Raw genomic sequence first — 16,031 nt, 5'->3', positions numbered from 1 at the left:
CAGAGCAGACTGCACTTATCGGAAGGAGGGGGCTTTGTTGAAAACGAAGCGTTTGAGAGAGGCGGGGCATAGAGGACCTACAATAATGTACAGTATTTGAAAAATAATGTGTTTTTTGAACATTAAAGCATGCAAACATATTCCGTTACACCAAATACACAAAATAATGAGCTTTAAAAAAGCATCATATGACCCCTTTAACTTTTTTTTAATTATTTGTAGTAAAACCATGTTTAGTTTTCGTAAAGGTATGTAATGTAAAACATTATGTAATTGAGTGCAGAAATGATGGTGAGTAATCTTACCTGACACTGATATTAAAGTAGCCAGTCTTAACAGTTCACATGATCTGGCTCTTGATTTTATTATTATACTTTTTTTTATTATTATTTCTTTGCCGGAAGACAAACATCAAAAATGTGCATGGTAAGAGTGTCTACGGTTATTCACGTTGGCCAAAACACACAAAGAAACGTGTTACGAAAAAAATATCGTCTGCAATCACGGACGGGATTAGTGTTCTCAGAGTTTGCCAAAAAACAGTAGGTAATTTGCTCTGGAATTATTACAGGGGTTGTGTGAAAAAAACAGACGTGGCAGATTCAGATGGGATTCAAATCGTAAAGTAAGCCTGTAAAACACAAATTTCTCTAACGACCCCCTGTAAAACTAGTCCCATTCGAATAGGGCTATAGTCAAGACGATCTGCTGAAATTCAACCCGAGCATCAGAATGAGGAAGAAATGTAATTTAAGTGACTTTCAATGTGGCATGGCTGTTGGTGCCAGAAGAGCTGTTCTGAATATTTCAGAAGCTGCTGATCTACTGGGAATTTCACGCACAACCATCTCTAGGGTTTACAGAGAATGGTCAGAAAAAGAGAGAATATCAAGTGAGCGGCAGTTCTGTGGGTGAAAATGCCTTGTTGATGCCAAAGGTCAGAGAATGACCAGACTAGAGTATGGAATCCGAAGTCGCGGTCCCCTCTGCCCACGCTTTCGTCCAGAGGTGCCGACGCACCTGGAGCAAGGCCAGGGTGAACCTCCTCCAGGTGGGGGCGCGCACCAAGGTTCAGGCCGATCGCCACCGGTCGAAACCTCCCATTTACGTAGTCGGTCAAAATGTGTGGCTTTCAACCAAGAATACTCCTCTCCGATCCGTCAGTAATAATTTCTCCCAAATTCATTCCAAATTCATTGGCCCGTTTACTGTCACCAAGATTATTAGTCCGATGGCAGTCCGCCTCAAACTTCCTCCAGCATACAGGAGAATTAATCTGGCATTTCACGTATCCAAAATTAAGCCTGTTTTTCATTCAGCCATTAATCCGCCAGTCCCTGTTCCTCCACCGCCGCGTCTCATAGATGGGGAACCAGCCTATTCGGTAAAGTGTATTCTGGACTCAAGACGGAGGGGAAGAGGATTTCAGTACTTGGTGGACTGGGAGGGTTACGGTCCGGAGGAGAGAAGTTGGGTACCTGCTAGCGATCTCTTAGATTCGGTTAAAGATGAGATAGGTTCGTCGGAGTTGCCTACTGGTGTGGACGAACTCATAGCTCTAGCCATTCAGGTGGACACCCGATTGCGGAGGCGGGCTCAACGACAACTCCGAGAACCGCCGTTCTCTTCACAGACTCAATTGCCTTCACTCACCAGTAAAACTGTTTTCTCTCTTCCAGAGCCCGAGCCCATGCAGATGGGAAGGTTCCGACTCTCACAACAGGAGAGGCAGAGACGTAAGACAGAGGGATTGTGTTTATACTGTGGTGGCCCCGGACACATCGCAGTACAGTGTCCAGTAAAAGACAACGCCCGCCAGTAGGTAGGAGGTTATTGACGGGTGCCATCAAAGGACACAAATCCTCTTATTCGAGCACTCATCTTTCCTAACATTATCACAGTACACACAAATTTGGAATGAAATATTAGATGGTATTTTTATAGAGAAAAAACTGAATAAAATACTTTTATAATTAACATAACACTTGGCTAGAGGATAAGATGCTCTATTTAAGTAGGTAAGTAGCACACTATGGTTTTAAGAAGTCTATATATTATATTATGCAAGCAACAATGCAATTTTTATTAGAAGTTAAATTCCCAAATAACTATTCATCAAATGAAAGCATATGAAAGCATATGAAATAAAATGTTTATGTAATCAGAACCTGTATTTGAAATTTAGAGCATCTCTGAACTCTGAAGGCACTTGTGTAAATAAATCATTATTTGCACTAAGAAAACTTAATACTCCAAGGCTGACCTTGAGTGAAGCTTTGATGATTTTTTAGCATAAAGTGATATTAAGGACGTCCAGGTAAGAAGCTTAACTCTGTTTGAAGGTCATCTGAAATCTCTTTAAAACAACATCTACCAGTCAATTTATGCTAATATTTTATTTTGATGATAAGAGATTTTTTTATGGCCTTATGCTAATATACAATAAATAATATTTTAGCAGTTTACCAGAAGGATTTGAAAGGTGTAGTGATCTCAAATCCTTTCCTCTCAACTTGTTTCACACACGCAGCCGTCAGGTCCACAACAGTGATGGCCAGCCCAGCATTAAAGTCCTGTGAAGAACCAGCATAAACATCAAAACACTCAGTTTTTCATATCCAAGAAAATTCCAACATCAGGAACTAAAATAAAGAAATGAACACAGTAGAGTAAATAAAACAGATCAGTGACTGCTATGTGAATGGACCAAAGCATTCACAGTCAGACATTATGTGTGTCTGTTTAGAACACTGTAGCTGTAGTGAAGTCTAACTATAAAAATTGTACAAATGCAAGGACACTGTTGTGTGAGAAGGGTCAAAGGGAGCACAGAACAGACACTGAGCTCACTGGAGGGTGAATACCTGCTGATCCATTGATCAGAGTCTGAATGAATGACAAAGTTTATTTTACACAAGAACAAGCAGGAAACACACAACAAACTTTCTTTACAGACTTTACCAGTTACTTCAAGGGCAATGGCAATATGAAAACCTCTCGGAGGAACAAGGGATGATTCTGGGAGGAAAGATTATGGGACAAGAAAAAAGTTAATTGTGTAATATTATGAAATGTTAGTCTAGTTTTCTTTGGTTTACAGGGGACCTGGGTGCCTTTTAAGTAAACTAAGCCAAACGGCATTTGAACTTGACAGCTGTGTGAAAAAGATCAGCATCTGACATTTTGATAATGACACCTTTTGTGTTTTGAGAGTCATGAGGGCCAGTTTTTGAGTGAAAGCAAATGATGTGTGAAGATAAACTCAATTGGACTGACCAAATATAGTTGTGAATATGTGATGTCTATCACAGCGTTTAAGACACACTCGCTTTTACATGCAAGAATCTAGAAAAGTGTATAATACACATATACTGTATATATATATATATATATATATATATATACAGTATATGTGTATTATACACTTTTCTAGATTCTTGCATGTAAAAGCGAGTGTGTCTTAAACGCTGTGATAGACATCACATATTCACAACTATATTTAGTCAGTCCATAAATATAGTTGTGAATATGTGATGTCTATCACAGCGTTTAAGACACACTCGCTTTTACATGCAAGAATCTAGAAAAGTGTATAATACACATATACTGTATATATACAGTGGGTACGGAAAGTATTCAGACCCCCTTAAATTTTTCACTCTTTGTTATATTGCAGCCATTTGCTAAAATCATTTAAGTTCATTTTTTTCCTCATTAATGTACACATTAGTGCTGTCAAAATTAGCACAGGTGATTGATTTTTACAGTTTAACGGCATTACAAATATTTAAAGCAGTTAATGCAGGGGTGGGGCTAGGGTTGGCCACTTTAGATACATTTTAGAAAAAATGTGTGATTAATTAGTAATTTTTTTTTTAATCAACTGACAGCACTATATATAATTTTATATATGTGAGCAGGGTGAATTTTTCAAAGCAAAGGCCCGTTTACACCAAGAATGACAACTGTAATGACAACTATATTATAGTGTTCACACTAATGATAACAGTGATAACAGTATTACACAAGCTGTAGTGTTGTCGCCTGCCACTTTAAATGCTCAAGCTCATTAAAGCTGTGTGGTTTCGGTGACTGTCATAGATTTGATCATTTATCAGCTGGGAAAAAAAGTCATTCTGAAAGTGATTCTAATGATATCATAATAGTTATGGTGTGAACTTTCCTATTCTTATAGAATTAGAACAACTGTTCATAATTTACAGTTATCATTACAGTTATCATCATTAGCCTTAAGACCTGTCTTTTATATTATATTATATATTATTATATTATATTTATATTATATTTATATTATATTTTTATATTAATTAAAAGGAAAACTCCTTCAGAGAGACTCAAAGGTATAGGTTAACATGCCTAATATAAAAAGACAGTTAGGTGTGAACAGAAGGTGTGAATACAGTTAAAGGTAAAAAAAGAGAGTGCGAAACCGATGCATTGATGAACTCTTAACAGCAGTGAGTTCATGACCAGAGCAAGACAACATACTTATTTTACATGATAACTTTTTGTCTCTTCAACATTTCTTGCTTTTTATGCTGTCCGAAACATAAAAACAGCACCCAGTCTTTTATTTCAAAATAAAAGGCTCTGTTACCAGCCTAACGGAATGCCTTGCACATTACAACAAAGGCAGCTGCCTTCCCATTAAGCATTGCAAATAATATAAAACAACAAAAGAGACTTAAGTGACCATTTGGAATATTCTACATAAACAGAAACTCTCACACAAACCATACAGAAAGTTTTATATTTTTTAACGGTACATTTAAATTCAATTGAACCAGTTTTCTCAATACTTTTATGTAGACACAACATATTTATTTTGTACGAGTACAGACAATATTTTGTCTTCGTTTGTGCTGGATTGTTTCATTTTTTTTCATTCCCCTAAATTTATAGCAATAGAATTGCCTTCTCTTTCAAGCATACTTAGAATTTGGCCAAAATAAGTTATCTAAAACTTTTCACAGATCAAGTGGTTTGCATGCCGTGTTATAGGAGTTACATTTGCATTTTAGCAACCTGGATTTAAAAAAGAAAAAAAAAAAGACTGACAGTTTGTTGGTCAATCCATTATGCGCATATGTGCTTCACTTTTTGTTTGTCCCGGTATACACATTATGAATGTTGCACAGCCCTGATTTAAAAACAGCACAACAAAATAAAAAAAACAGGGGTCTTGAGACATTTTATCTCAAGATTGAACTAGTTTTAATCTGATATGGTATATTAAAACTGCAGCACATGCTGCCTACACTCCATTGCAGTGAAACTATCAAATTAAATGCAACTAAATGCATTTCTAATAAATATCTAATGACAAACCAAATAATTGTCCTTTTAGACATTAGCCATCAGAGACCCTTTGAAGTGGCCATGTGTTTGGTCTTTTTGTGTTCTTTGCTATGGAGCAAATAGTTTAAGTAAGGAAATCAAAAATCGATGCAGCACTAAACTGTAGTGGCGTCACGTGACTTGGGCTTGCCTGTTAGGTTGACTTTCATTACCTTGGGGAAACATCATGGCCTGACCTCAGAGGAGAGAAGGGCAGTACACTTCATCCTAGCCAAGATGGGAAGGGGGGAAAAAAACAGCATCCTGGGCAGCTCGTTCATCTTGTTAAATTAAATACTCCACTTCACTGAACATGAACCGAGCTACCCACCACCGCACCTTTTTCCTCTCTCTCCATCTTTATGCTCCTTTGTGTTTTCTTCATCCCTCAACAGCCACTGCTGTCTTCACCTCCTTCTGTTATGCCTCCGTTCTTGTCTCTCTGCCCAGTTCCTCCTTCACTCCCTCTTTCTCTCATTCCATTTCTTCCGCCCATGCCCTCTTTTCCTCCATTCCCTCCCGTTTCTCTCACCACTCTCGAAGTGATTGCCACGGAGAGGATTTAATGCAAAAACAATACAATCAATTTCCATTTTCACTGCTCTCTTTCTCTTTCTCTCTCCCGCATGCTAAATCGGCTGACGAAAAACAATTTCCTTGCAGAATGAAGACAAAGATGTTTGCTTGTGTTAATAAGGAAAATAATGAAAGACAAACAGAGATGATAAAGTGTGTGTGAGCGTGTGTGCCACCTATTAATACAGAATAACATTCTCAGCTTAATCTCGTTTAAAACTGAGACCGATTGGGCATAGATCACATACAAATGCATGCGAAATGTCAGGGCTTGTGTGTGCATTGTAATAACTATACTCTCAGCATATGGGCTCATTCACATAGAAGGGAGCACAAAACAGACGTCACATACTCTAAAACATGAAGTGTGAAAGTTTCAGTTATTTCACTACCGTGAGAAAACAGTGTCCACCTATCTCCACACAAATAAAGGGTGTATAAGGAAAATGTAAGTAATTAAACACAGTAATAAAGTTTAAATAGATATAAATAGAGTTTACACAGAGACAGACAGACAAGAGATGTGAAGTCTGAAGGTACTGTAGACACAAACAGACATTAAAGACATTAAAATCTAAGTAATCAATTTACAGAGTAATAAAGTAATAGAGTTTGCAGATAGATAGATAGATAGATAGATAGATAGATAGATAGACAGACAGACACAGACAGATAGATAGATAGATAGATGGCTTAGCACAGTGAAGTTTGAAGGTAGATAGATGGACAATTATATACAGTGGGTACGGAAAGTATTCAGACCCCCTTAAATTTTTCACTCTTTGTTATATTGCAGCCATTTGCTAAAACAAAGGAAGAAAAATTATAATTAATTTACAGAGTAATAAAGTAATAGCGTTTACAGAGAGATAGACAAGAGCTAGATAGCCAGACAAACAGACTGGTCGAAGCAATGGTTTAGCTACTGAGACTTACAGATGCAAACAGACAGATAAAGAGACAGACAGACAAGAAGTAGATAGATGGACATACAAGCTGGCCGAAGCAATGGCTTAGCACAGTGAAGTTTGATGGTGGACAGATAGACAGGTTGGGGGACCCAGGACATGGTTGTTGAGGTATGGTACTTATTTTAAACTCATGTGGACAGCAGCAGTATGAATCCAGATCAACATTTAACAATGTCAAAAAGAACCAATATTTTTAAAAAAAACGCATATTCTATAGATCTACCTGGTCTGTTTTACAGAGTCTAAAGCTGGTTCCCATGAGGCTGAGGTAGACTCTTCCTTTGAGGCCACGCAGCTCGACGTAGCCACTCTTGTTTGTGTTATTTTTGCGAGGCTGATGGGAAATGGAGGGCTGGGAGCTCACAGCAGACTGGAGAACCTCTAGCCAATCCTGACGTTCTCCTTAGAGGGAAGACAAAAGATGGAGGGAGGTAAGAAGCAGAAGTGTGTGTGTTTGTTTGTGTGTGTGTGTGTGTGTGTGTGTGTGTGTCTGTGGAGGAACGCTGCAGTCTGTTTGATGTACGTTAGTGAATGCGCAGGTACGCGTGCGCGTGTGTGGAAAGACACCATGCCATGGGAATAAGAGGGAATGAAAAAGTGTCTAATATTATTGTTATACTTTATAAACTTTCAAATCTGCAAACAAAGCAGGTATGCAAAAGCCCCTGTGCCTCATTGCATTGTGTCTGCCTGTGTGTTTGTGTATGCTCGTGTGAGATGGGGGAAGGAAGCCTGTGAGGGTTCTCTTGTGCTGTGTTTAAATAGGGCTACAGGGGCTTGCACAAATTCATTGCAAGCACACACACTAGCCAAAAAACATTAACAGCTGGATACTCTTATCCTCTGCAGGTCTACAGCACCTGCCACATCTAGAGAGAGAGAGAAGGAGGGGGGGGGGGGGGAGAGAGAGAGAGAGAGAGATCTCATTTCATTAAAGGTGAGTGTTTTTGCATACAGTGTATTTTGGACAACACTAAAATGTGCTTGTAGTCAGCAATAGAGTTAGGCGCAATTTAAGTGTTGGTGCATCAGATATATAACCACATTTCACTCCTTAAGTTTAGTTTGTGTAGCCATATCTATCAATTCCACTTATTCTATGTACTACCTCAATTTTTTGTTAATACTTGGGTTGTCAATTGCCAACATTTTTAATTGTGATTAATCATAATTATTTGTTAATTAATTGAGTTAATTTTTAAGGAAAGAACACAATACGTAAATATGTTGGATTAAACAATAACACTCATCTGTGCTCTGCATATGTACTGTATAAACTAAAGACACTTGAGAGGGGTAGATTTTTGGCAATTGTGCTCTTTACTCGTCTCACTTGCACATCTCATTCTGTATTCCTCACACTACCCAGGAAATGCAAAGACTGAAATAAAAACCTGCAATAATGAGATAATATAACAACTTTGCCCACACTTTATGGACATGTGTAAAGCTGCTTTGCAAGACTGCTGCTTGCGAGTGTCACTGGTAGGTGATAATTAAATAACACCATAAAAAAGTATAAATAACTTTACTTTTGTTAAATATTCCACCTGGGTTTATAAATATTTATAAATATGATTGAATCCATTAAGAACATTTTCTCTATTTTTTATTGATTAATATCAGTTCTCAAAGACAAAAGTTTAGCTGGTAAGCATAATCCCATTTTTATAAGCAATACAGTTTGGGATCAGTAAGAAATTAATAATTTTATTCAGCAAGGATGCATTAAATTGATAAAAAATTCCACAAAAAATATTTATAATGTTATATTTATAATGTTAATGTAATAAAGTATTTATATTTCAAATAAATAATTTCCTTTTTAACTTCCCATTCATCAAATAAACCTAAAAAAGTCATCATGGTTTCAATAAAAATAAAAAACAGCACAACTATTTTCAATATTTATAACTAGAATAAATGGTGTTTATGATCAAATTTTAAAAAGAAAAGTAATTTTTTATTGTAACAATATTTCACAATATTCCTGTATTTTTGATCAAATAAATGCAACCTTAGTGAGCAAGAATTCTTCAACGGTATTTAAAAAAAAATTTACTCACTCAAACTTTTGAATGGTAGTGTAAAAATAACATTTAGTTTCAGGTGACTGATTCAAAACAACCTGACAGCAGAACTGAACACCCACGAGTCGCCATGAGCAAAGATGGCAGATTATATAGACAGTTCCTCAAAAAAGAAACAGCATTAAACAATTTTAATTTACTTTGACAGCCCCAGTTATCACCGAAAGTGACCATGGCTTCAACACATTCTCATAGACAGTTACAAACTGCACTTTGCCATTACTTACAAAGTTTCAAACCTCGAAAATTGGTGGCTGCAAAAGATATTCTTCCCCTTTATCCATGAAACAGTTGTTATTCCCAAAATATTACACTCTATTTGAAAGAAGAGGCCTGCACAGCTAAAGACTGCCCCAGAAAGAGTACACAGCCATGAATGTTTCCTCACACACACACACACACACACACACTCTCATCTAAATGATCCCAGTGTGCTCGATCTCTAGCACTAATTCTCATTCTTGTCTTTTGTGCTCATCCCATGACCACCCACTTCCAGCTCTTTCATTCACTCACTCATTCCCTCTCTCCTCCTCGCTTGTGTTTATCTTAAGATTGATGACTCTTTCAGACTGCTATAAAGCTGTTTAAAGATGCATGAGCAGATTGGACCAGCGCTCTCTCTCTGTCTCTGATTTTTATTTTATTTTTTTGATGGCGGAAAGTACAGTGCCTAAACTGACTTCCCTCAGAGTAATTTACTTACCATGGGTCAGAGGTCATTACACAAGAGCTGGGGATAAAGTAGGTACTGAGGAGGCCATTATTTGCTGATATTCTGGGACACTATGGCACACAGCAGTGCTATTAGCCTCAGATTTACCACAGTAATTGCAATGGGGAAAGCACAGGCTGTGTCAATAACATGGTAATTGATTGGCTAATGGTGAACTACTCACCCTTACATTGTTCATTTTACGGCAAGATGTCTGAAAAAGTCTTAATGGCAATGAGAAAGTCAAGTTGCTCCATTTACTAATAATGACAAATAATATATATGACATACTTAGGTCTACAGACATACAGTGGCCACAGAAAGTACTTGGAGATTCACGACACACAAATCTACAAATATTTTCACCAAAAAATAGCACAAAATCATGCTAAAATGCTATTATTAATGTAATTTCTCGTAATCAGCCTTTTCACAGTCTTTAAATCAGGCTTCAATGCAGCTTAAAATGAATATTAAGAAAAATATCCCATAAAATACACAGGCAATGGTGTGGCAACTATATGCACCAACAGGGTGTTTACTGTACATATTAAATCTACAGCTGTCATCATAATCATCATCATCATCATCATCTCGGTTGGTTCAGCTCTATGTCATAATATTGTGATCTCCTTGAGTCTGGCTGGCTTCTCCTCTCTCTTTCACTCTCTCTGATTCAGTGTGGAAGATCTACTCAGAACATCTTATCTTATAGCAGAGATGGTAAAGTGATAAAAATATGAGTGAAAAGATGATAAAAGATCAAGAGTGAGAGTGGGAGTGAATTGGTTTAAAAGAGATTAACAGAGGGGGATCGAAACGTGAGACTGACAGAAAAGCAAAGAGGCTCACCTTCTTTCTCTGCCCGAAACACAAAGGTTCTTATAGACGTGACCACCTCAAACTTATTCTCACCCAGAGCACGAACTTGTTTAACTGCTGAAATAGGTATTAGGCCCTTCGAGTACATCTCCTGCAAAGAATGAGGGAGACAGAAAAATAATTCATAGCACAAAGTGCATATGGACAGATTACAAACTACCAGTCACAAGACTGGACACACTTGACTGAATTTATGTCTCTCGTGATCTCAAAAACTTCTTTCTTTCTAAAGGCTTAGTAAAACAAAACACAAAACACAATGCAAAAAAATAAAATCAAACAAAGAGCAAACAAAACACAAAATGAAACCAAATAAAAAGCTAATTAAACAAAACACAACACTAAACAAAAAACAAACAAACAAAACAAAACACCCATTTTGGATGCATTGGTTCAAACTAAAGGCTAACAAATATCACAAAGCAAATCCAAAAGAAAGCTAACAAAACAAAACAAGGCAAAACAAAATGAAACAAAAAGCAAAGAAAAACACAAAACAAAAGCAAACTTTAAAAAAACACAAAACAAAACCAAACAAAAAAACGAATTATATATATATATATCTATAAACTTGATTGATAGTGTACAAACATATTGCAACATCACTCTCATACACTGTTTCCAACAGGGACCTCAAACCAGTTATAATGCATCTGCTTTATATAAAAAAAAAGAAAAGAGGGATTGAGTCAAGCACACACTCACACACTCAAGCAGGCATGATTCCTAATACCAGTCCCCAGCTAACAGGCTCGGCACTCCAGTATTTATAGTCTGATGTTTTGTAGGGAGAGATGAGGGAAACAGAGCTAGTTGTTTAGAGAAAGCAGTGTTTGGTCTCTCTGTGTGCTTCAAACCAACGTAAGCCTCCAAAGCAGCAGTAGAGCACTGTGAGACCTCCTTTAGTCTACAGAACTCATACACAGCACTCTAGCCGCTCTGAAACAGCAGACTGTGATGGATAGAAAAGGGCAAACACTGTGGAGAACTGAAAATGAAGAGGGAGGAGGAAAGGGAGACTTGAGATCTGTTCCAAAACCTAGCGTGTTGCCTACGCAGGTAACATTTTAGGCAACATAGGTGACAAGTCTGTTCTAAAAGATAGACATTTTAAGTAAGCAATCCTGTTTTGGTTGAATATTAAGGTAGCATTGCATACATCGCTTTACGAAGAAGGCAATTCCATAATGCACTGCAAAATGATAAAAGCATTATTACTTTTAGTGCCAGATTTTCTAAACAAGGGCAAATTAGTGTTAGAGTGTAATTTCACAAAAAGCGCCGATCGGAGGGAGAAATTCTGCGGATGATTTACTGACAATGCGCACATTAAAGAACACAAATGCAGCCAGATTATTTCTATAATGACCAGTGCAATCTACCAAGAGCAGCGCAAATTACCACCTACTTTAAGCTTTAATGGTGCAAATACCAGTAATTTGACTAGCGCAAACATTAGTAAATCACGTAGCATGATTCATTTTAATACTCTCCTCCCATAAATTTTGCATCTGAAAGGGAAACTCCTACAAATATATATTTAATAAGATCAGGTGCAAAAATATCCAAATATCCAAATGTCCATGCCTTTTTAGCGCTAATTCTTCACAACGCGTCTTTAGTAAATCCTGACAGTACTATTTTACCGTCAAAAGATGGTTTGCGCTGGTGCAAGCTGCTAGTGAATCTGGCCCATAGAGAGTTATTTGTATAATCCATAAATTGCACCTGTGTAGGTCATTCCAAAACACTCGGTTATGAGGTTTCACTTCAGTTAGGATACCTTAGAAAGGAGCTGCCTATGTTGACAGTAAGAAGTGATGTAGTTCACTGGGTTTAGGAATAAGGCTAGAGTGAGCAACAAAGACAGGGACAAAAGACAAGGGAAAAGAGTGAAAGAGGGAAAAAAAGAAAGATTAATTTGTCCATTTCAGTTGGCTCTTAATTATTATGATGACCTTGCACTATTTCTAGAACTCGTCCATACAGAAATAGAAGAGAAGATTTAGTGAGGGACCCCCTCCTCAGCTAGCGCAAATGGAAGAGGTAATGCCAAAGATAGACAGTAAGAGAGCCGATGAGGGAGAGAAAGCGAGAAAGTAGAGAGAACGAGAAAGAGAGGGATATGATAGCTTAGGGATTGCTTGATAGAGAGAGAATGAACCAAGGGATGAAGGAAGAGAAACTCACAAAGCAGAGGGAGCGTAAGATTGCGAGCAAGAAAGAGAGAGAAAGAGGGGTCAGAGAGAGCACCATCTCCTCAAATTAAGGCAGCATGTTAACAACGATGGCTGCAGCTAACCCTAATTATGGTAGGGGGCAGCCATCAGCTCTCTCCGGGATTTCACTCCTTGCTCACTCTCTCCAATTCTGTATCCTTCCCACCGCCGAACTCGCCGGCATATTAATGAGACTTCCTCTGTCTAAAATCTGGACAGCAGCGGATGAGAGGAAAGGGGGATAAAAGTTAAGAGGTGTGCATGTTTATAGGAAGCTAAGTGGCAATAATGAGGAGCTCTCTAAGCTGCCGTTAATTATTCATTATAATTACAATTTTCAGGGTCGGAACGATGAAGGGGGCTTAAAGAGTACATGTGAAAACGCAAGTGTTTAGAGATGGTTTAAGCACTTTGGTGTGTGCTTATACAAACACACATATAACAAAGACGTATACGCTGCACAAAAAGTTTATAGCAGGATTTATGTGTATGGCTTGCGCAAATCTGTGACGACGTGTCACGCACACAGCAGTTGTTCTATATATGCACTTTGATGTTCATGAACACATACATCCGAATGTGCGATAGAGTTCACTGATGAAGTCTGCATTCGTTCAGAGAGAACCAGAGAGTGCCTGTATTGTCATTAGCATTTGTTTTTACCAGCACTGGTTTAGTTCTGCAGTGGAGCCATGGGGACACCACCTGGCAGAGGGCAGCTAATGCACTTGAGTGTGGAAAATTACTTGTAAATGTATGGTGTGCAGAAATATAATGTGAGAAATATGATGCATTTGCATTTTTTGCAACATCCTACACTAGCCAAAAGCACACAGCTGAATGTAACATTCTAGAAGATCTTCTGCCATACGCTACCGTCAAAACTCTGAAATAATTATTATAATTATAATTTTCTTTATGTTCTTGAAAGAAGTCTTGAAAGCTTTATATTTACTGTGATGTAATACTCCAGTCTTCAGTGTCACACGATCCTTGAAGTATCTTTCTAATATACTGATTTGATACTCAGTTATTATCAATTAATTTTGGTGGTCAATTATTAATACTGGTTCTTATGGTCATTAATGCTGAAAACCATTTTTTGCTGCTTAATATTTTTGTGAAAACCGTCATGCAGGATTCTTTGATAAATAAAAATCTGAAAAGAAATTAGTAAAAATCTTTTTTAGATCATTATTAAAGACTTTGTTGTCATTTTTTATAAATTTATTTTGACCTTGCAAAATAAAATAAAAAAAATATATATTTTTTTATTTCTTAATCATGTAACACTGAAGATTAGAGCAATGGCTGCTGAAATTCAGTAAAATTTTCAAATATATTAAAGTAGAAAACAGTTATTTTAAATTGTACTGTAATATTACACAATATTACTGTTTTACTGTATTTTTGATCAAATAAATGCAGTCTTGATGAGCATAAGAGGCTTCTTTCAAAAAAAAAATTTTTAAATCAGCTATTTGACAGGTAGTGTATAAGTTGCAGATCATGGTAAGCTCACTTTTGCCCTAAGTTGGATGGACTACAACCATCAAAACCCGGGGGTGGGTGGTGAGAAAGCTTTCCACTGGCGCTCCCAGGGGACTTTTGAGCTTTACTGGATTTTCCACACAGTTGTACTTCAGATACAAGGTAACTGATCCAATTCCCAACCAAAACATCTCCACACACCCTGCCTACTGACAGGTAACACTCTAAACCTCTCTCACTCACACATACAAACTAAAACTCATGAAAATGTTACTTGGCTCCCTAGACGTCACAGACCTGGTCGCAAGGTTGATGAAACATCAGGTAAGTTTGTCCCCGAGGGTCCTACAGAGATCCAGTGGGAGTGCCGTGCTTGCCTCTCTCCCACGCTTAAGGAGGTCTCTGATTGATGACATCATTATGTGATGTCAAGAAGCGAGCAGTGATTGAGATTAACCATTTCAATCAGAGAAAAGAGACTGAGGAGAGAATGTGTCCGCTGAGGACAATAAGTTGGAGGAAACTTTCTTTGAAACTTTCCTTAGTATTCTTGATAAGTGATGCTTGTTAAGGCTAATTGCTTTATTTTTAATATATAGAAGGAACCAGTAAGCAACCACCAAACAAACAAACATAAGTGCAATAAAAACTGCTCAGAGGACCAACTTTTTAATGTCCTGGCAACTGCACAAAACACCACAGCAGAGCTTCATTGTGGCCACCACTCACACAAAACATTTAGTTATGAATGCAAAAGTCATCATTAACTCCTAATGCATGATGTCATCACAGAGAAGCCTGTCTTAATTTAGAAGACCCAGGGAACTCAGGGAGCTTGTGCTTACTATGCACACTTACCGCTAAATGCTGCCACTAAATCAGCCTCTTAAATGTGATGTGAGTGGATACTGACAATGGAAAATATGTTTCCTATAATTCCTAAATTAAGTGGCATTATACTAGGAAGTTTTGACTAACTTGTTTCTCTAGGCAAGATATACAGTTAGGAGCATATATATATTTGGACACAGCCACAATTTTTATTATTTTAGCTGCAGACCAAAACATATTCAAGTTGCAGTAATATAATGAATACAGGCTTAAAGTGCACTATCTGATCTTTAATTTGAGATTATTCACATCAAAATGGGAGGAAAGGTTAAAGAATTACAGCTCTTTAATATGTACCTCCCTCTTTTTCAAGGGATCATAAGTAATTGGACAGTTGACTCAAAAGCTGTTTCATGGACAGGTGTGGGCTATTCCTTCATTATTTCTACATCAACTAATCAGATAAAAGTTCTAGAGTTTATTCTAACCGTACCATTTGCATTTGGAAGCTGTGAACCCACATCATGTGGTCAAAGGATCTCTCCATGCAGGTGAAACAGACAATTGTTAGGCTTCAAAAACAAAACAAATCCATCAAAGAGATAGCATGAACATTCAGAGTGACCAAATCAACAGTTCGGTACATTCTGAGAAAAAGAACGCATTAGTGAGCTCAGCAACATAAAAAGGCCTGGACGTCCACAGAGGACAATGATCGGAGAATCCTCTCCATGGTAAAGAAAAACCCTTTCACAACATCCAGCCAAGAGAAGAACACTCTCCAGGAGGTGGGTGTGTCACTGTCAAAGTCTATAATCAAGAGAAGACTTCACAAGAGCAAATACAGAGGGTTCACCACAAGGTGCAAACAAGGCCAGATTAGACTTTGCCAAAAAAC

At 37.6% G+C, this 16,031-nt stretch overlaps 1 protein-coding gene across 1 annotated transcript in view; it reads right to left on the bottom strand.

The window, feature by feature from the left end:
- LOC107596507 (arf-GAP with Rho-GAP domain, ANK repeat and PH domain-containing protein 2) overlaps positions 1 to 16,031 on the bottom strand; it is a 96,329-nt gene that overhangs the window by 46,662 nt on the left and 33,636 nt on the right. Inside the window, exons 8-10 of the mRNA XM_016287253.1 lie at positions 10,563 to 10,683; positions 7,129 to 7,307; positions 2,467 to 2,573 (exon numbers count right to left, since the gene is read on the bottom strand). Of these exons, the coding sequence (XP_016142739.1) occupies positions 2,467 to 2,573; positions 7,129 to 7,307; positions 10,563 to 10,683 (407 nt within the window). The remainder of the gene's footprint in view (positions 1 to 2,466; positions 2,574 to 7,128; positions 7,308 to 10,562; positions 10,684 to 16,031) is intronic.

This window comes from Sinocyclocheilus grahami, unplaced genomic scaffold (assembly GCF_001515645.1).
Source record: "Sinocyclocheilus grahami isolate Dianchi unplaced genomic scaffold, SAMN03320097.WGS_v1.1 scaffold219.1, whole genome shotgun sequence".
Taxonomy (NCBI): Eukaryota; Metazoa; Chordata; class Actinopteri; order Cypriniformes; family Cyprinidae; genus Sinocyclocheilus; species Sinocyclocheilus grahami.
This window is presented reverse-complemented; position numbering and strand designations above follow the sequence as displayed.